Raw genomic sequence first — 22,470 nt, 5'->3', positions numbered from 1 at the left:
TTCATATTAGTAACTCTAATTCCAATCTAGTTGTACAAGGTTCCTCCTTGTTCCTCTCCTTTCCGTATTTGATCTCCCTTCTTCCATAGTAAGAACTCTGACTCCCAAGAATAACACATTTGTCCATTTGCTCAGTCATATTGTATATGCAAAATAGTTTCAGAGTAGCTGTGACCATACCATTATGAAAAATAACCCTACTAAAATGAGTTCAAAATTTATTGGCAGTTCCTTTTTTGGCCCTCTAAACTGAAAGTGTATATGTCAAGTACTGTGTTCACAAGTTACATGGATCAGCTTTATTTCCTTCATAATAGTTATGTTATTCATCTGAATACAGTTGGCTTTGTTTCTGTTTGTATTCAGTTTTAGGTTTTTTTCTCCATCATCTTCATTGATTTAATTATATTTTTTTGAATATATAAGACGTTAACATGTTTCCAAAAGAAAAACACTTCTTCCTGTATGGTGTCCACCTCATCCCTCTTACAGGAACCGGTTCCATTGGTTTCTGGTTTATCTTACTTATTTTTTTTTTTTTTTTGCAAAATTGCCAGATATATGTGTATTTTTTTATTTCTCTTCTTAAAGAAAAAGTAATGTATAAACTTTTGCATTTCTTTTTTCATTTACCTACGTATATTGAAAATCACTCCGTATCACTTCATAGAGAGCTGCATCATTATTTTTTATCAGCTGTGTGAGACTCCATTGTGTGGTTTGCACCACATTTTATTCAATATTTTCTCATATTGGGGCATTTTGATTGTTTCTAAAATCTGCAATCACAAATAATGCTGCAATGAATAATTTTATGCATATTGTATCCTGAAGGTAAATTTATAGAAGTAGACTTCTGGGTTTAAGGGCAAGTGCATGTGTCGCTTTGTAACATATTGATAAGTTCTTTTCCATAGGATTTGTACCATTTTTCATGTTTACCAGCAAAGTATGAAAGTGTCTATTTCCTCACAGCCTTATCAACAGATTCTACTTTCACGCTTTAGAATTTTTCCAATGCGATAGGTGAGAAATGGTGTGTCAATATAGTTTCACTTTGCATTTTTTCAAAATTATAAGTAAAGTTGACATCTTTTCGTGTGTCTAAGGGTCATTTTAATACCTTGTGAATTGTCTTCGTATCATTTGCCCATTTTTCTATAATACATATGGTCTTTTTTTCCCTTCAACTTTTAAAAGTTCTTCGTATATTAGGGATATTTTCCTTTTTTTCTGTGATATATGCTGCAAATATTTTTCTCCTGATAAGCAGTTTCTCTCTTGGCTTTTCTTATAGTGCTTTTGTCATTCAAAGTTTTTATTTTAAAATTTTTATATAGTTAAATTTGCCACTCTTTTTCTTTATTGCATCTGTACGTGAGTCGTAGTAGAAAGCCAGGTTATAGAGAAATTCATCCATGTTTTCTTGTAATACTTATATGGTCTAATTTTAGATCTCTAATTCCATTTGGTTAATCTAGTGGTTAAGATTCAGCATTCTCACCGCCACAGCCTGGGTTCGTTTCCCAGTCAGGGAACCACGTCACCTCTCTGTCAGTTGTCATGCTGTGGTGGCTGTGTGTTGCTGTGATGCTGAAAGCTATGTCACCAGTATTTCAAATACCAGCGGGGTGACCCATGGTGGACAGGTTTCAGTGGAGCTTCCAGATTAAGACAGACTGGGAAGAAGAACCTGGCCATTACTTCCAAAAAAATTGTCCTTGAAAACTCTATGAATAGCAATGGAGCACTGCCTGATGTAGCACCAGAAGATGAGAGGATGGTGGAAAAAGACCAGGCAGAGTCTGCTCTGCTGTACACAAGTCACTATTTTAATGATGCTAATAACAAGTCCATTCTGGGTTTATTTTGTGTGTAGTATAAGTTATAGACCTTATCTTTTCTCCCAAATAGTTATCCAGTTGTTCCAACACCATTTACTAAAAAGTCTATCTTTGTCCCAGAGTTTTGAGATACTATCTTTATCATATACTCAATTGCCATATATTTCTGGGCTTTCTATTCTATTCCACTGGTCTGTCTAGTCACATCTCAGTGTTTCACTTAAAGAGGCTTTGTAGTATGTTTCAATATTTGGTAGGACTAATTCCTCTCATAGATCTTTTTTTTTCCCCAGGGTTTTCTACCTATTTTTGCAGGTTAATATTTAGGTATATACTTGAGTATCAACTTGTCTAGATCTGGAAAGGAAACTTGATATTTTTACTGAGGGCACATTACATTTATAAATAACCTTAGGAAGAACTGACGTCTTGAATCACAACTTGTGTGGTGAAATTTGGTTTCAGACGGCTGCCACCGTCTTCCAAAATGGAAATCCCAAAGCAATATCATTTTGATGGAGCATATCCCTCAGAATTCCTTATCAGTTTCCTTATACTAAATTATTAGGCTTTTGAAAACACATTATTATCATCATGTATAATGCAGGGCTAATTTTATGTAAGCATCAGGCTCCTGAGCCTTTTCATAGGCCTATCTGTGCACTTCCTTATGAAATCCATTTATAGCAAGAATACTGCTGAGTCAGTTTAACTAGCACCTTCCATATCTGACTAGGTTCCTCATCCTCCACCATCATCTGCACCCCACCCCCACCCCGCCAGTGATATCCAGTCACCCTGGCCCGTCTTCAGCAAAGAATGCTGTTAGGTGGGTTTAACCGGAATCCGTTACCTCCGATGTTTCCTCTTAGTAATTTTCCACTAACCCTCGGCCCTCTTCCTTGGCTATAAATTCCCTGTGGCCCGTGCTGTATTCTGAGTTGAGCCTAGTTTTATATGGAGGTCTCTTTCCTCCTATTGCAACAGTCCTGAATAAAATCTCTTTTTAAGCTTTAACTACTGTCCAGCTCAGGTTTTTCTTTGACAACATATATTACAGTGTATAAACATTTTCAAGAATCTTTATTTTTACAATGGAACATCAGTTCTTAGAATACTTAAAACAGCGCAATTTTTTTTGACGCCCTGCAGATAACTAAAAACTCTGTTAAAAGTCACACCTAATTCCTTATATACCATCCAGAAAGGATACTTTTAAAACATTTTCTAACTGATAAAATAATTGAATTAAAACATGTTCATGAAATTATTCTCTAACATTTTCATTATTCCATAGTTTGTGAGGGATTAAATGTACAATTATTTCATCAAATTGGATTTTTATGAAGTTAATCATATTTAAATGCTAATTATTTTAACTAATTCTGGGGTTAACTTCTAGGCAGAACAGGAAAAAAAGAAAACTTTTCTAAATCCAGTAATGTATGTTTCTTTTCAGTCTGGAGTTTTACTTGGGGAAAGTGATACAGTGAAATAGGTCTACTCTATAGCATCTTCCAAAATGAATAAAAGTTCATTTTATCAGGATTATTACAAAAATCTGATAAAAATAAAAGAATGATATATTTGGTTACATTTTCTTTCTTTTTGTCTCTGCTATCCTTTCTGCTTGCTCACTTTTTCTCTCTCTATCTATGTGGTCTTGACTCCTTTTATTATTTAAATCCTGAAGTATTAAGGTGATTATTCTTGGCAACAGGTGATTCTTTCTACTAATTGCTGTTCAGTCAGTTTCAGCTGTTAGAAATAGAGATATGTTTACATTGGTAGGTGGCATGTAAATTTAGAAGTTGTTGGGCCTGTTTGTTACTTTAAAGTGACTACAGCACTGAGATTTTCATCTGTATGTGTAAAGATGCACATCCTTAAACTTTTGCTGATAGTAAAGTGAAATTGATGCATTGCAATATAAATTGCCTAATATAAAATATCTCCACCTTTCAGCTCTGCTGCGAAGTTGTCAAATCTTGTGTGTGAAAAGCTTTTACCATTACTGTTACACATTAACTGGGCACGGTTTAATATTAATAACTCCTGAGAAGTGTGGCTAACTGAGGTTTTATTTCCTGTGTTTGGGTTTTTTCTTTGCAACGATTTGGTTGCTTTCCTGTATAAAATGGTTGTGAGTATACGCAAGACTATGACGAGGTTCTGGGCTCTTAACTTTGATGAACACCATGCCATTTCCATCATGCTGCACTCAAAACAGCACAGATGTGAGTCTGGGAGTGGCGTCCCCACCGCTCTCCTGAGCCTTTGTTTGGAGAACACCCTGATTAACCCCCACCCTTCATGGTTCATTGACTCACTGATAGATCAAGTTTAAACTAGTACATATTAGCACATTTGTTACTAACAGAGGAACAGTTGGCCATTCTGTTTTACATTGCTGGTTCATTGCAAACTGGCGTGTTAAAAAGGTCTATACTCTAGAGTATGAATTGAGAGGTTACCAAAGGACTGAGAGCCAAGTCAGTTGCATATTAATGTTGAATCATAGCTATATTTTAATCTTGGGTTTTCTATTTGGGGGATGCTAATACTATTGTAAAATTATGAATAAATGATCATTATCACTTTGAGATTTGTTTTTTCAAGGAGTTCAGCGGATTTATGTGTCTCAGTATAACTTTCATATTAAACAGTTTGTCATAATTGGATGAGAGAAGAACAAGGTCATGACTGCCTAATGCTTTGTGTTGTCACGTTCTAAAAATGTTTTTCATAGGGTTCTTTGTAGCTGGTGATTTTACATAAATCTTTACAGTGTATTATATTTCTGTAATAATATGGAAATGTTTATTGTTTGGGCCAGAGGGCTAGGATGCACATGTCTGTTTTCTCACAAACAAACTGTCTCCTTTTTATTTAATAAATTAATTAAATTTCTTGAAACTTAAAGGACTTTCTCCTCTTTCTTACCTTCCTAACCTAGTTTTCAGTGTCTCCAAGTGCTTTTCATATTGTTACAGTTCTTTTTAGGAGAGAGGATTTTACCAAGTCATTTGGCAGTCTCCACTGGTGAATTTTGTCTTGGCTTCATCCTCGTTCATGATGCCATCCCTTTGGTCACTGACTTCTTTGCATTTTCCTTTCTCTTGGGAGATGATGAAGCACAAGTGCCCTGAGGGGCTGAGGGACAGCACTCTGAGTCTAAGCCTAGGATAAGACAATCCAGGTTGCTTTTCAAATCCAACTAGTGCTGTGCAGATTAAAGGCAGTTTGTTTCAGTTCCACTCTCTGATTTTATTTATAACTGATGATTTGTTTCTAAAAGGCAAACTGATTTATTTTAGATTCTGAGCAAAAGGGTCAGTGTTCATTTTCATTGCTGCTGTAAAATTTAATTTATTAAAGATTTCACCAGCTCGTAAATATAATTCTTTACTGGTTTTAAGTTTGTAGATATAGTGAGTAAGTATGAGATGGGAATTGAATTACTTCTTATTTTTTAAAAGCTTAGCTTGGCAGCAATAAGAAGTTGTTAACTTTTCCATGCTAAATGTTTCTTTCAAAAAATTGAGGTGTCTATTGTAAAACCTACTTTTGATAAATCTTTGAGTCTTTGTATTTGCCTTAGCCTTTTTGTTTTATTTTAGGAATTAATATAAGTGGTTACATTTCTGGACTTATTTTACATCATGGAAATTTAAAAAGGAAAGCTTGTTGCTTAAATAACTTTTGAAGTATTGATCTTTTTTCTTTAATGCAATTAGAATTGTTGTTTTACAATTTATTTTTTCTTTAGTTTTTGGTTTACTTTTAAAAATAATATAATTCAGTATATATATTTATTGGGCATCTACTGGGTGCCAGATACCATTCTAGGAACTAGCAATATAGCAGAGAGCAGAATTGCAAAGTCTTTGACCTCAAGTAGCTTATATTCTAGCGATAGTGGGGTGTCTTAGTCTGTTCAAGCTGCTATAACAAAGTGCTATAGACTGGGTGGCTTACAAACGACAGAAATTTATTTCTCACAGTCCTGGAGTCTGGAAGTTTGAGCTCAGGGTGCCAGTATGGTCGGGTTCTGGTGAGAGCCCTCTTCTTGTTGTGTCTTCACATGGCAGAAAGAGAGCTAGAGAGCCCTCTGGGGTCTCTTTTATGAGTACTAATCCCTTTTGTGAGGGCTCACCCCTCCTCACCTAATTGCCTCCCAAAGGCCCCACTTCCTAATACCTCATACTGGAGATTAGGGTGTCAACATATGAATTTGCTGGGGGAGGAGACATGAATGTTTAGTCCACGAGAAGGAAGAGTTGAAAAAAATCAACTATATTTCTATGATGTCAAATGATGATATGTACTACCAGGCAATGAGATGGAAGTATTTACTATTGTACACAGGGTGGTCAAAGCAGCCTTCATTGGCTATTAAATTTCAGAAGAGAGCTGAAAGTAATGGGGAAAGGGAGCCATATGGATCTTGGAGGTGAAAATGTTCCAAGCCCAAAGAACAGTAAGAGTAAAATGTTGAGCAAGAAAGTCATGTGCAGAGTGGAGTCAGCAGGGAGCAAAGCAATGGGAGATGAGGTCACAGAGGCTGCTGCGGGTAAAGCATGAAAGGTCTTGCAAGCTTTGTATGGTTTCCGACTTTTATTCTATAAAAATGGGGAGCCGTTTGGGAGTTTTAAGCAAAGGACTGACACGATATAACTTACTTTTAAAATGAATGTTCTGGCTCCTGAGTGGAGAGTGGACTATGTGAATGGGTAACAGGATTGAAGCAGGAGACCAGTTAAGTAGGTATAATCCAGGCCAGAGACGGTGACTTCAATCAGGGCGGGAGCAGGAGAGGTGGTGGGAAGTGCTCAGACTTTGGATTTGTTTTGGAAGATAGAGCTGGCTGGATTTGTTGATTTAGTGGATATGGGGGATATTATGAGAAAAAAAGTTAAGGATGACACCAAGATCTTTTTACTCTATTAGGAAAAAAATGTTGAACTATAGAAAATATGTAAAAAACGTTATAATGGGCACCTATATTTCTGTCACTTAGATTCTACAGTTCTTAACATTTTTCCATATTTGTTCCAAACATTTTATTCTGTCAACGTGTTTTAAAGTAAATTGTAGACATCATGGCATTTCTCCCAGAAGTAGTTCAGTACGCAGCTCTAAAAACACACATTTTACAAATAGCCAAATATCATTACCCTACCAAATGAATGAACAATAGTTGCTTATTATCATGTAGCACCTAGTCCATATTGAAATTTCCATGTTTTCCAAAATATCTTTTATAGCTTATTTGCATCAGTTAGTGTCCAATCAAGGGTCATTCGCTGAATTCAATAATTTAAACTGCAACACTATAATATTGCCCTCCTCATCTTTTTATTGTCTCTGACATTGACTTATGAAAGAGACTCAATTATTTGCCCTGTAGACATTTTAGTGTGCATAAGGAGCACTTGGAGAACCTATTTAAACACGAATTATTGGTCCCCACTCCCAGACATTCTGATTCGGTGGGTCTGGTGTGGGCCTTTCTAATGATGAGCTGCTCAGTGATGCTGGGCTGTCGTTCTGGAGACCACACTTTGGGTACTTTGGCACTGCTTTACCGCTATCTGATTGCTTCTTGGTGGTATCTTTTAACTTGTTCTTTTATTCCACATATTTCCTATAAACTGGAGTTTTAATCTGAAAGCTTAATAGATTCATGTTGGAAACTTTGGGCAAGGATACTTCATAAATGGTACCGTGTACTTCATATTTCATCGTCTCAGGTAGTACATAATGTCTCACTATCCCACTATTAATGAGGCTGAGATGGATTCCCACAGCTAAGATTGATCTGTGAGTCAAGGAGGTGACAGCTTGATCCCTCCATTGTAATGTTTCTTTTTGAAACTAGTAGATAATTTGTTGAGTGGTACTCAGGGACCAGGGGAATGACTAGCTCTCAATAAATATTTCATCTAATGGTTTTGACATGCATTAATTATCCTTGTCTGAACTAATTACTTAATTAGGGGTAGATCATGGAGATTTTCTAATTCAATCATTCTTTCTAAATTAGTGATATTCTTTTATAAAAAAGGATGTTGCTTCTGCAACTGGTACTATTTGGTTATCCAGAAATATAGTGCTTATTGGAAGTAAAAGATAAATGCTTAATTAGTTATTTTTAATTATAATTTTCAGAGTAAAGTGAAGTTTCTGACTGGAGCAAATGGAAGGTTGAAGTTGTCATTAAGTGAGATGCGGAAGACTGTGGGTAGATAGACCTGATTTGGTGGGGAAAATTAGAATTTTTGTAATGTTTTGAATGTTAACTTTGAGATGTTTATTAGACACCTGTATTGATCAGAGTTGAGTTGTATAAAACATAAAATAGTCTAGCTATTTTAAATAGAGAGCAGTTTTATACAGATAATGTTATGAAAGGACTAGATAAGAAGGACCTACTACATCGAATACACTGGTGGCCTACAGCTGTTGCTGCTCTGCTTTTTTTTCTCTTCACTCCACATATGTGGTCTCATGAGACATTTTCTATGACCAGAAGAAATAAGTGGGGCCTACTTTAGAGACAGTTCTGCTTGACATAATAAAAGTGAGCTACGGAAGCGTTACAGTCCCACTCAAGAGTGTTCCTAAAAGATAACAGGGACGGAAAATCCTTCTGGTGGGCAGAACTTCAAACAGTTGATACTGGTTGTTAAGGAGTGATGGCCAGAGAGATTGGTGTGTATCAATGCATGGACAGTGGTTAAGAGCTTAGCCAGATAGTCAGGAAGTTGGAAGAAAAAGATTGGAAGGTTGATGACAAGAATGTATGAGGCAGAAACATATGGATGACTTTCACAGAATAAGAACAGAATATGAGATTTGTGTTTTATGTAAATGCTTATCAAAGTGAATTTTTTCCAGAAGAGGAAATAATCAAGTAGGCGAGATGCCCCATTCTACAGATGGCTATCAGCATCTTTTCAGAACAACCCCAGGGCTTGCACAGAGAACACATAAACAAAGTGGCCTTTAAGCAGGGATGGGAAAAATATATGGGTTTAACAGCAAGCACTTCTGCTTACCAAGGCTAACTTAACTTCCACCATTGCTGAGTACTCTACCTGCAGACAGATCAGCCTTGAGCCCTGGATATAGCCCCACATCTCAGAGCAGCCAGTCAACCATTTGGTGGCAGGTTCATTACATTGGATCCCCTCCATTGGGGAAGTCAGTGGTTTGCCCTCATTGCTTTGAATGTTTACTTTAGGCATGGATTTGCATTTCCCATCCACCGTGTTTCTACCAACACTACCATCTGTGGCCCTACTAAATGCTGCCTTCAGTGAATTTGCATCCTATACAATATTGCTTTTGATCAAAGGACTCATTTACATCAAAAGAAGTGAGGCAGTTGGCCGATAACTATGAGATTCACTGGTCTTACCATGTTTCCTATTTATTATGTCGTATGCCACCTGGGAGATAAAATCTTATGATATTAAAGTATTTTTAGTTCTATAGACAGAATACATGGGTCTATGAACTAAGGAGTGAAGGTAGAAGTGTAAACTCTTACTCTCACCTCCAGTAATCCACTCATAATATTTTTGCTTCCTGCCTCTACAATTTTGAACTCTGCTGACCTACAGCTTTTAATATGGGAGAAGAATACTTTTACACAGGAACATGAAAATGGTTCAATTGAATTGGACATTGAGAATTATCTGGCCATAATATTGAACCATATGACTGAACCAACAAAAGAAAAAAAAATAATAAAGTTGCTATGCTGGCAAAGGTGATCAATTCTGATTATCGGGGGAAATAGTGTTGCTATTGCTACTCAGTAGGAGGATGGTGTCTAGGACCCAGCAGGCAATATGGGCCACCTCCTAGGAGTAGGATGAAGTGAATGAGTACATTGCCTAGGAGAATAAAAATGGCCAAACTGACTCCAGAAGACATAGAAAATCTAAATAGACCAATTACCACCAAAGAAACAAATTTTTTTGGTACTCCTAAAAAAAGCACTGACTCGGATATTTTCACAGGGATATCTACCGTACCTTTAAGGGATGGTGGGAAATTTCAATACTATTTAAACTATTCTAGAGCATAGAAAACGAATGGAAACTCCCAGATTTTATTTGTAGAGCTTGTGTGAATTTAATACCAACATCTGACAATGAGAGTCCAAAAAAGGAAAACTATAATGAGTCTTACTTATGAATGTCAAACAACTCTTAATAAAACAAGAACAGATGGATCTGTTATCAACATGATAAATATATATTTCATTTTAAAGCCTACATGGAGAAACATTTGAGATATTTCCATTAAATTCTAGAACTGACAAGATTATCCTTTATCAGCACTGTTAGACACATTCTTCTGGTAGAACCAACCAATGTAAGTAGACTAGGGGGGAAAATGAATTTATATGACAATTGGAAGGGGGAAAGTAAAATTACCATTATTGGCAGGTGAAGTAATTATTATCCTGGAAAATCCAAGAGAAGAGAGGGAAGATCTATGAGGAACAATGAGAAATTAAAGAAAGTGATACATGTAGAAAATAGTAATTTTGATATATGCTGTCAAGAGTCAATGAGGAGAAGGAAGTAGGAACATATTGACAGCAGCAACAGAAAAGATGAAAAAGACAATTGTTCAGAACTTATCTGAAAAATGTCTAACATGGTACTGTGGGACACAGGAGAATTAATATGGAAGATTATACCATGTTTCTACCCAGAAAGACTGACTCTCATAAAAGTATTATTGTCTTTAAGATAATTTATATTCAATGTAAATCCAAGAAAATACCAGGAGAATTTTTTTGTACAAGACAAACTGAGTTTAAAGATCATGTGTAAAAGTAAGCAAAAATAGACATGAAAATTCTTAAAAGTAATAAGGAGAGAGCAACCCTATCAGCTATTAAGTCATATTATAAAACTACAATATGTAAAACATTATGGTCCCAACATATGAATGGATCAGTAGAACACAGACTAGATAATTCAGAAGAGATCAGACACATCAAGAAATTTCATAAATCTAAAGGTAGCATTTAAAATCTGTGAAAGATAGATTACCCAGTGAGTGATGTTGGTACAGGTAATAGCCATTTGGAAAAAAGTAAAGTCAAATCCCAATTTTAAACCTTCTATCAAAATAAATTTCAGTCAGGATTAAGTAAAATACAAAATTGAAATTGCAAAATTGTTAGAAGAAAAATCCAGGGGGTTTTTTTGCCCAAAACGACACAAAACCTGTAAGCCATAAGAGAAATGACAGATAAATTCAACTATAGGTACATAAAAATTAAAACTTTCAGCGTAAAGAAAGCAGCATAAATAAAATTAAAGGCACTAAATGACACACTGGGAAAAGTATTTGTAACTCATCTAACAAACAAAAGGTTGATTTTCTTACTGTATGAAGCACTGCCGAAATTAATGTGACAAAGACAATACAAAGAAAGAGTTGGCTAAGGATATAAACTGACAGTTCATGGAAAAATAGAAGTAGCTCGTAAACGTTTGCAAAGTTTCCCAGGCTCTCTCATAATAAGAGAAATGTAAGTTGAAATTAGAGTGAGATGCAATTTTTCACCTCTCAGATTGTCAAAGATCAGAAAGTTTGAAAACATCCTGGATTTATAAGGGTGTAAGAAAACAAACACTCTAAGTTCCTGGTGGAGTGTAAATTGGTAGAAATAATAATAGGTAAACTAATTGAAAACTTACTAGGTGCCATGCGTTTTTCTAAGCATTTTATTTATTTAATCATCATAGTTACCCTTTGTGAGAAGTACTCTTATTGTCCTCATATTACAGATAAGGAAATTGAAGAACAGAGACATTACACAGTAACTCAAAGTCACAGTTGGTAAATGGAAGAGCCAAGACTTAAGGCCAATTACTTTTACTTTAGCGTCCATTTTTTTGGTCACAACACGAAACTGTTTCTGTGGCAAGTAATTTGGCAATATCAACTCTCAAGTGTGCATATTCTTTGATCCAATGATTCTACTTCTAGAAGTTTGTCCTGCGGTTTTATGCAAATAGATGCCAAATGACATTCGTTGCAGCATTATTTGCAGTAAAGGAAGATTGGAAACAATCTAAATATCCATCCCCAGGGGACTGGTTAAACTGAGTTTCGTCCATACAAAGAAAACTAGGCAGCTTTAAATAAAGTGAGATGGCACTCTATGTAGTGATATGGAATCATCTCCAAAGTATTGTAAAAGGGAAAGCAAGATACAGAATAGCAGGTAGGGATGCTGCCATCTATGTAAAAAGCCACAACGTCTGTAGATATGCATCACTTCACAACTGGGATAAGTTCTGAGAAATGCATCAGTAGGCGGTTTTGTCCTTGTGTGAACATCACAGAGTATACCTACACAAACCCAGATAATATAGCGGACTACACATTTAGGCTGTATGGTACTAATCTCATGGGACCACTGTTTTATATGTGGTCTGTCATTGACTGAAATGTTGTTATGTAGCACGTGACTTACATGTATAGAATAGATTCTCAAAGTGATACCGGTGGTTGTCCCCCAGGAGGGGAACTGGATATCAGGGAATGAGTTGAATAAGGAGATTTTCAGTCCCATACCATGTGTATATTTTAATCTGTACAAAAACAACTGGGCATGTTGTTCTCAAATATAGAACATTTGCACTGAGAACACTTGGTGAAGAGAATATCCTAGTGCCTCAGACAGACCTGGGTTCAGATTCCAACACTGACTGAGAAGGAAAGGGGCTTTGGAGCAACTCTAGCTCCAGGCAGTTTTGCTCCTTCCCCAGCTTTGACATTGGCTGGAGGAAAGACAAAATTCATAGAGCTCCATATGCTTGGGGTAAGACTCCACTCCCCACCCTCCTAATCTCTAACCCCAACTGCTGCAAACAATTCTTATCTCTTTCCCACCATATCACTGCCTAGGGCCCTTCAACACCTGGACGTCCATCCCTCTAAGGCTCTCTCTCTGTACCCCCTAACCTGACCCCATTCTCCACTTTCCTTAACCCCAGACACCATTTAATTCTGCCCTGTGGAACGAATGGTCCATCATTAGCAAAATCTCCTATATTTTTAACCACTTTTCCAAATATTCCCCTCACCTTCTTGCTTAAATAGAGAGACATAGCTCTTCTAGGAGCTTATGGCTTCCTCTGCTGCCATCTCAAGTAGGTGGCTGTTCTTTCTGCTGTACATTTCATACAACTGGTCCTGGAGGTGTTGTTGATGTCTTCATGTCTTCCTTGCATCTTACTGCTATTTTGGGACTATTTTCTCAGCGTAAAAATCTGCAGCATTGAAGCTCAATTCATCAGACACCACTAGCTGGCACTACTTTTGTAGCTCTGTACAGACTACTGCATCCTTCTCCCAGTTCTTGAAGACTTTTGCTCCTATCTCACTGCTACTCCCTCCAACACTACTGATGTCATAATTCTGTGTGTTTTGTAGATTTCTCTTAGTTTTCGGCCTCTTGTCCTTCAAAGATCGTGACCTGTGCTTCAATTCACCTACCTCCTCCTGTAATCATATTTCTGGAGCAGTGGTTCTCAAAGTATGGTCCCTGGACTAACATCATCAGCATTACCTGGGAACTTAAATATGAATTCTGAGACCCACCCCAGACTACTGAGTCCAAAACTCTGGAGCTGGGACCCAGAAATCTGTGTTTTAAGAAGCCCTTCTGGTGATTCTGATGAATATGGAAGTTCCTCAGATCTTGTTATTGTGATAAGCAATAATTCAGTCTCAATTTCAAGCATCCTACCCTCCCTGTGGCTACTGCCGTCTGTCTTTCTAGCTTGCCTGATCTACTCCCCCAACTCCAAAATCCTTTAGCCCCACTGAGACCACAACTTACTGATTCTACCACTTTTTCACTAGTCCTTACCCATCTTATGTCCTCATTTTCCTCTTATCCAGCCACACATTAGACTAATCTTTGACTGTTCTCTTTCACATACCATATCCAAAAAGCATACAAATTCTGTCAGCGCTCCCTTCAAAATGTATCTAGAATCTAACTTTTCTTACAGCCTCCACTTCAACCTTTCCAGTCCAAGAGCAATCGTTTTCCACCTGGAATATCGTGACTATTCTTACTTTGTCAGTCCTTGCCCTTACTGTATCCACTTTCCACACAGCAGCTAGAATGATCCTTTTAATACCCAAGATTATGATGCTGCACTGCTCAGAATTCTCCATGCTTCTCCTCTCTCTCAGAGAAAAAGCCAAAGTCCTTGTAAATGCCTACAAGGCTCTGGGTGACCTGACCCTCCCTGGCCAGCAAGTCATTTCTTGTACCTTTGTCCTCCCTCTGAGCTTCATTTTTATCCTTAGATTTTATTGCCACTTGACATACTCTGAATTCTCTTGTTTATTTCTATCTCCCAAAATTAGAGTGGAAGCTTCATGAGGACAGAGGCTTTCTTGTTTACTGACAGAGCTCAGCTTCTAGAAGCCTGCCTGTCAAATACTAGGCATGCAATAATTTGTGAATAAATGAATGGATGCCATTGTTATCTAGACGGCCTGAGGCTAACATCACCCTTTTATTCATTCATCAAATATTTGATCATCTATTACATGCCCTGCACTAAAAGAGAAAGAACACGGAGAAGAATTCCAGAGGGTTTCCAGTCCGATAGGGGAGAACAAATAAATAAATGTAAAATTACAACAGTGTAAGGATCAAGACTGGCAAGTGAATGCACTTGTAAGGACAACTCGTAAGGGGTAAATGACCTAGCTAAAGTCACATAGCCAAGGAGGCCATGGCAGTCTTCTCCAAGGAAGTGATGAATAAGGTGAGATCAAAACACAGAGTAGAGGTTAATTGGGCCAAGTGGCTGTGGAATGTGTGCATGGGCAGAGAGAGGGGAGAGCAAGTGCAAGGGTCCGGTGGTAGAGGGAGTGTGGTGAGTTAAAGGAACTGAATGGAGTAGACGGAGGCTTGAGGGAGCATGGTAGAAAAGAAGGTTGGAGATTTTTCAAATATTCTATCTCTTTATTCCACCTAATGAAAAACGTTTTTAAAAAGTTCTACTTTATTCGATAGAAATCCCCATTCTGATTTATGAATTTGTATCAAATTACTACCTAATTTGTATATACTTCGACTCTAGCTTCATAATTATCATATTAAGTGTACCCAAAAAGAAAAGAGAAATGGGAAAATGAATACATGTTCTGGTGAAAAGTTGGCCTTATTGACTTGTGTTTAAAAAGACCTCAATTTATAGTACCAGAATGTCTATGAAATGGAACTTTCTGATTAATTTAGTTTTCATTACTATTGTTGTTAATTTTATTCTTAAGACTCAGTTATTTTGCTTAAAGCTTTTTAGAAAATCTTTAAAAAATAATTTTAGCCTCTTTCCTGCCTTATTAAGAGGATTGTGTCTCAAAGACATGTCATATGTCCTTTTACACATATGTTTTTAAAGCCGACGAGACTTTAACTACGATGTGCTCACCCTCACACGCCCCAAATGACTGTTTCCCATTTCCACAAACTTCTGCTGTTCCCCCATGGCCATGATGTAGGAAGAGGGGGAAATAAAAGTTGGTTTTTATGATAACATTTGGGGGAGCCATTTGGTGCCTAGACACCTTCCTTACCGGGTCTCCCCCTGCTTGAGAAATGTAGCAGGGTGTTCCAGCAAATTTACCAGGAAAGGTAAACTTAATTTGGATATTTAGTCTGACTCTTGGGCTCTGGGGTTGAGAACAAGTTTCTTGTCCTTGTCATGTTTTAATAAAAGTGAGCCCTAGATTTATCTGCTTAGTCCTTCCTGGTTAAAGGGCAATAATACTGTCCTTTACGACAGTTCTTTTTTTTGAACCTGATCCAGAATCACACACTGCCTTTAGTTGTCATCTCTTTAGTCTGGAACAGTAGCTCAGCTTTTCTTTGTCTTTCATGGCCTTGACATTTTTGAGTTTAAGGTAGTTATTTTGAGAATGCCCCTCAACTCAGGTTTGTCTGAGCATTTTGTGTTAGATCCACATTACGTAGTTTGGCCAGGAATGCCGTGGATGTGATGTGCCCTTCTCTGTGCTGTGTAACACACATCACGAGGCCTATGTGTCCATTCGTACCATTCAGGGCATTGTTAACTTTGATCACTTGCCTAAGATGGTGTCTGCTGGACTTTCCTACTGTAAATGTATCTTTTACCCTTTGTAATGAGAGCGATAATGAGGGACAGAGTTTAAGAATAAGTAAATATTTTGTTTCCCAACTGACTGTCACTGATAGTTTTAGCATCTATTGCTGATTCTTGCCTGAATCCATTATTATAACGATGGTTGAAAATAGTAATTTTTCTAACTCTGTAATTTCTTGCGTATTTATGAATTATCATTCTGCTATAAGACAGAGTTTTCCCTTCTCCCCCTTAGTATGATATATTACTATCTTGAGTCCATTTGGTATCGTCCCATGTTTGGTCAGTGGGAGTCCCAAGATATTGGGTCTTTTATCAGAATTTTTATGTATAAATGATATAAAAAATAGTTAATAGAAGCACATAGAGGAAAGTGGCAGCGAGAAGCCAGAGAGGTGAATTCTGTCAGTGATTGTGAAAAGCTTCAGTGAGACAGTGGTATTTAAAGTGAGCTTTGAAAAAAATGGTAGAGTTTTCACAGAAGTAGTGATAGGGTGGAGTGGAAAGGGAAAACCATCTGAACAAAGGAAGGCCTGGCACTCCTGGCATTTGGCAATTAATACAGTGGGTCCAAGGAGCATGAGGCAGAAACCTCTGCACTTGCTCAGCTTGTGCTTTTGCCCATGCTGGTCTCACGGCTTTGAATTTCTTCCCTTGCCCCGCCCTTGCTGTTTTGCTAAGGGGTAGGATGAGGGGTGAGGGGGAGGGAATTCTAAGTAGTTGAAAACAGCATGAACCACAAGCCCCGCTCCAATACTCCCTTCTCCAGGAAGGCTTTTCCAGACCCCTAATGAGAATTAACCACCCTCTTCTGTACACTCCCATGGTGCCTTGCGCCTCTCTTTTAACAAGTCACTCTGTCTGGTGCTGTGTCTATTTGTGGAGACGTCTTCCTCCTTTAAAGCATGAACTGCATCTTAATTGCTTTGCCCCTCTTCCCAGTGCTCAGCACAAATGCTCAATAAATGTTTCTTGAGTATGTGAGAGAGAGGAAGAAGAAAGGTTGAAGGAGAAAGGTAGGTTGGAGTTGTTTGGGGGAGGGCTCTGAATATCATTTTAAGAGGCTCGGGCTTGCTCTGCAGGCAGCGATGAGCTTTGGCAGCTTTTGAACACTGTGGGGCTCATCAGAGCTGTGATGCCCAAGGATGCGGTGGAAGGGTAGGTGCCCACGCAGTGGCCCCCAAGAACACTAAGCCTGAGGGCGACAGCCAGGAAAGGCAGAAGCAATGGAAGCAAATAGTTATCATCTCATGAATCTGGGCAGTCATTTGAGTGTAGGCATTGGAAAAAAGGAAGGAAATGAGCACGGTTTTGGGGTTTCAAGACTGGGTGATTAGGACACTGACAGAGGCCCCTTACCAAAATAGGGAGCCCAGGGGCGATTACCAAGAATATAAAGAGTTTCTCTCTCTCTCATCCAATACTCACTCTGAATTCAAACCGGAATGTGCTGTTGAAAGATTTTATTATATCAAATGTGATGAGAAGTGAAATATTGTCTCTATTTGAGGCACAAAATAGTAACTTTGGTGTAATGGGCATTTTTCATTTGGCTTTAGTAACAGTTTTATTAAAAACGGATGTTAGTAGCTGCCTTTTTAACCTTGAAATGGGGCCCTGTGAGAGCAGCTTTCCATGAAAGAAACCGTCGTCAGCTTTCTTTTGGCTCCTCTGTCCCTCCTGCCCCTTCCTAACAACAGAAAATTTGCTTTGCACCTGCTCCAACTGGGTTCTAAGTGATAAGCATCTTGCAAGCCCAGAAAATTGTAGTATCAAATCTCAGCCCCAACTGTGAGGCAGCACCATCATCAAATTCTGGCTGAGAGGCGTTGCTTTCCAATTCCCAGGGGAAGAGTCCTTTTTCCCCTGGCCCAACCTAAACCCTCTGTTGAGGCCCCAGCATGCATTGCTCTGGGTGCTGGCCCTGACCCGGCCCCGCTTACACGTCTCCACTGTGGGCTCATCCACAGGTCAGGCCTGGGTAGCCCTGGGGTCAGTGGAGTGCCCAATTCTAATAATGAGCACATTTATCTAAGGAGAGAAAATGGACCTTTCTATTTGTCACAGTTCACTGCTTTTTTCCCCACAAACAAATGCTAAAGGAATATTGGATATATTATCTATGATTTGGTAAATATATATAAATCTTGCCTAATACTCATGAAGTTGCTTTCATTCACATTTTCGTTCATAAATAAAATGTTTTGTTATAACTTATTATTTATTTTAAGAAGGATGTACCTTTCTAGCTGAGAGGAAAATGTAAATATTTTAAAATAATGGTGTATTCAGGAAAATTCTTGTAATTTCAAATAAAAATAGAAAATGCTATTTAAGTGAGTGTATAGCATTCTAACTGGACTTGGCGTATGGTTTTAAAGGGAAAGAAAAACTACTGATAGAGACTTTATAACTTTGTCTTTATGTTTTCCTCTTAGGTTTTTCAAATAGACCAAAGTCGTTAAAAATACTCCTTAACCCCCAAAGCCACAAAAAAGAAGCTACTCAGGTCTATTACAAGAAGGTTGAACCACTGTTGAAGATTGCAGGAATAAAGACTGATGTGACAAGTAAGTCATTTGCAGAATATTATTTTGCCACTTAAAAAAAAAAAATCATACTTAAGGAAGTAAAATGACCTGAATTTGTTCTTAATCTAAATTTAAGAAGATGCCTGTAATATCTAAAGCTTTTTTATAGTTCTGTAACCCGCTGCAGCCAACTACAGGATTATAATTTAATTATTGTTTTCTTTTTTTATTGTGTAGTTTTTGTTAGAGTATCAATATTTTTCTCTTTAGACCATTTTTTCAGACTTTAAAAATTATTAGGCATCATTTTAAAGGTAGCTGCACATTTTTTGACGTCTTCATTGAGATGTTTGCTATTTACACATTATTTCTGCAGTTTGGCAAGCAATTGCTTTTTGCTCCCTTAAATGTTTGATGTCTTTCCATGGAATCCTTCATTAGGTGGTTTTTGTTCTGACTCTGACCCCTGCTGGTTAGGTCAAAACTAAGCACTTACCTCCTGGTTTTAGATGAATTTAGAGAAGCCAGAAGCTTAACTTCATTGTCTAAAATAAGAAAGGTGTTTATGTTTGTGCCGACAAAAATACAAATTTGCTAAAGCTAAATTTCATACAAAGATCAGTAAAATCCTTTTTAACTTTTGAGTTTGGTGACCAAATTTCTTTGTTTCCTTGAGACTAATTTTTCCCACAGGGGTGGACTGAGAAGGAAAGTTGAAGCTATGGAGAATCATGCCCTCAGTTTTTCTGGTCTTATTTCTACGTAGCTTCACTAACACACAGTGTAAATTTGTAGTCAATTTTAATTGATGAAGAGTATTCATATTAGTCTACTCAGGAGACAAGGCCAGAGTGCACTTGGCATCTCTTAGTCCTGATTGTAAATTTCTGGGGAAAGGATTCAGTGACCTGGCTTTGCTCAGCTATAACCAAGGGAGATGGGTGTCACTATGTAAATAAGGTCATTGAAGCCCTCATCTCGTTACTTGATGGACTGGGGTAGAAGGAAGTTCTTAAAATAAATTTTTTAAAGGCAATCTTTGTGGGAAGGTCAGCCACCCCAAAAGATATCTACTACAATGGAAGTTCAAGAGAAACTACCACGAAAAACTCAAGAGGAATTTCTGAATTAAAATAAAATTGTTGTGAAGGAGTTAACCTTTCATCTTTGGGATTTTTGGCTTACTTAAAGGTGATTTATAACACAAAGAAACAATTCAGAGCTATCATTCCTTTTCACTGGAGATTTTCCAAGATTGGCAGAAGGAACAGTTTGAAATTTGTATTAGGATAACCAAAATTGAATAAACTTATTGGCAAACTCAGTAACATTATTTTGTTTCATTGATTTAATATCCAGAACAGTTTCACATGGATGTTACTATATGCCCTTCAGTTCAAGAAACTTTTGTTGAATGCCTTATGTTAAGCAATATGCATAATACAAGATGAATAAGCTGTACCACCTGCTCTCGAGTGACCTTTAATTTATTAGGGATTCAAGTACAGTCATAGGTCACTTACCAATGGGGATACGTTCTGAAAAATGCCTTGTTAGGTCATTTCATCCTTGTGTGGACATGATAGAGTGTACTTACACAAACCTAGATGGTGGAGCCTACTACACACCTATGGTGTGTGGGACTAATCTTAAAACAACACCATTGTATAAGTCATCTGTTGTTGACTGAAACATTGTTATGTGATGCATGACTGTAGATATTTAAAATAAATATAATTTGGATAGGCATAAAAGAACTATGGTGTCTCAGAGAGTGACATTAATTTTGATCAGAAGACTCAAGATAATTATTTGAACTAGAAACTTGAACTGGACAGTTTTGGAGAGTCAGAGAAGGCAAGAAAATGGTTTTCTGTGCATTATCAGAAGAAAAGTGAGGGAAGGAAGACAAGCTAGTGAACACAAACAAGTGTAGGGGGGGTGTGTATGTGTGTGTTGTACCCATATCATCTTGAGAGTTCTTTCATAGCTGCTCTAGTTCCCTCAGTTTTGACTTCATATTAAATCTGGTCCTTTCCATCATCGTAAAATGGTTGCCAGTGGATTGGATCCTTCTTTATTCCCATCTACTGTGGTGGGGAGAAGTGTGTGTAGGTGAGAGAGAGACCCAACATGCTCTAATCCTGAACAAGGATTAACATTTCTTCCTTTCAGTTTGACTGTCATAGTATGTATGCCCAACCTGGAGCAATCACTCTCTTAACTATCAAGACCCTTCCCATGGGCTGAGGGTAGGACCCCTCAACCTTCCTAGAGGCTGAGGATATCAGAACTGAATTTGGGTTCTATTAGTGAGAAAAAAGGGCAAAAGGGCTCTGGGAAGGTTCCCAACAATGTACTATAGAGGAAATTTGAGTCCAGATTATGGAGGGATCTTTATGCTCCACTCAGGAGTTTGCTCATGCACTGATCCCAAGTTAGTGTAAAGTTTTTATCATAGTGCTGTAATCTGGTTTAGCAAAGATGATTCTGCCAGTAGAATAGCGATTAGGAAGAGAGAGAGATTGGAGGAAAGGAAACCGGTAGAGGAGGCCTCACCTAAGGTAGAGTAAATGATAGGAATGTGCTTTCTTTCTTAAAACACTTGTATTGGAGAGAAAAATATTATGTTCTAGGACCTTTTTTCTAAATCTGTAAATGTTGTTATATTTAGTTTAACATAAAATTAGAATATTACATAAAGCAAATTTAGAATTTACTTATGTATTTGTGCAGAATGGCTAATTATTAGGTGCCTAACACTCCTCCTACAGGCAAAATTATAAAATTGCATCTTTTGCTTATAAAACCATTTTAGTATGTATATTGGCTAAGTATTCAGATAAAAAATATTTCCTATTTTGTGTGAAGGACTGAATAAATGTGTGGATACTTGAAAAGTTTTAGAATCTTACTGCCTATCTCACAGTATAGTTTCGAAGTTTGAAAAAGGTAATATATTTGAAACTAGCTTGTATATCATAAAGTGCTATAGAAAATGGTCATACTGCTGCTGTGCATTTCATTTTCATAAATTGTGAAATGTTAAGATTCAATTTACATTTTGAAAGAAAAGTATCTTATATGAAAGAATAAGGAAGAAAGCATACATATTTTCTGCATGTCCAGGATGACCATTGTTTTAATGTATTTTGTGTGCATTGCTGAATCCAAATGGAGTATGAATTACATAATAAATCCTATATGATGATGAATTCATTAGAAGAGAGTGCTATATAAATGAGGCATGATTTTAAAAATTGTAGCTATATATATATATTATAAAGTAGTTTTTCCTATAAATTTCATTTAAAAATGGCAAACAAATCAACAGTCTGATTAAAAAATAGGCAGAGAATCTGAATAGATAATTCCCCAAAGAAGACATATGGGTGGTCAACAGGTACATGAAAAGGTGCTCAAATCACTAATCACCAGGGAAATGCAAATCAAAACCACCATGAGCCATTCTGAGTAACCAGAATGGCTACTATCAAAAAGATGAGAAATATCAAGTACTGGTGAGGATATGGAGAAAAGGGAACCCTTGTGCACTGTTGGTGGGAATGCAAATTGGTGCAGCTACTGTGGAAAACAGTGTGGATGTTCCTCAGAAAATTAAAACTAGAACTGCCATATGATCCAATTTCACTTTTGGGCATTTATCTGAAGGAAACAAAAACAGTGACTTGAAGAGATCTCTGCACCCCATGTTCATTGCAGCACTATTTACAACAGCCAAGACGTGTAAGAAACCTGGGTATCTATGGATGGCCGAATGGATAAAAAGGATGTGGCACACACACACATGCATACACATATACACATACACACCCTGGAATATTATTCAGCCATATAAAAGAAGGAAATCTTGTCATTTGTGACAACATAGATGGACCTTGA

General features: G+C 37.4%; 1 protein-coding gene across 1 annotated transcript in view; it reads left to right on the top strand.

The window, feature by feature from the left end:
* Positions 1 to 22,470, top strand: part of CERKL (ceramide kinase like) — a 112,532-nt gene that overhangs the window by 59,429 nt on the left and 30,633 nt on the right. The window contains exon 3 of the mRNA XM_023622142.2: positions 18,475 to 18,606. Coding sequence (XP_023477910.1) covers positions 18,475 to 18,606 — 132 coding nt within the window. The remainder of the gene's footprint in view (positions 1 to 18,474; positions 18,607 to 22,470) is intronic.

Source organism: Equus caballus, chromosome 18 (assembly GCF_041296265.1).
Source record: "Equus caballus isolate H_3958 breed thoroughbred chromosome 18, TB-T2T, whole genome shotgun sequence".
NCBI lineage: Eukaryota > Metazoa > Chordata > Mammalia > Perissodactyla > Equidae > Equus > Equus caballus.
Note: the sequence above shows the minus strand (reverse complement) of the source record. Positions and strands in the feature narration are given on the sequence as shown.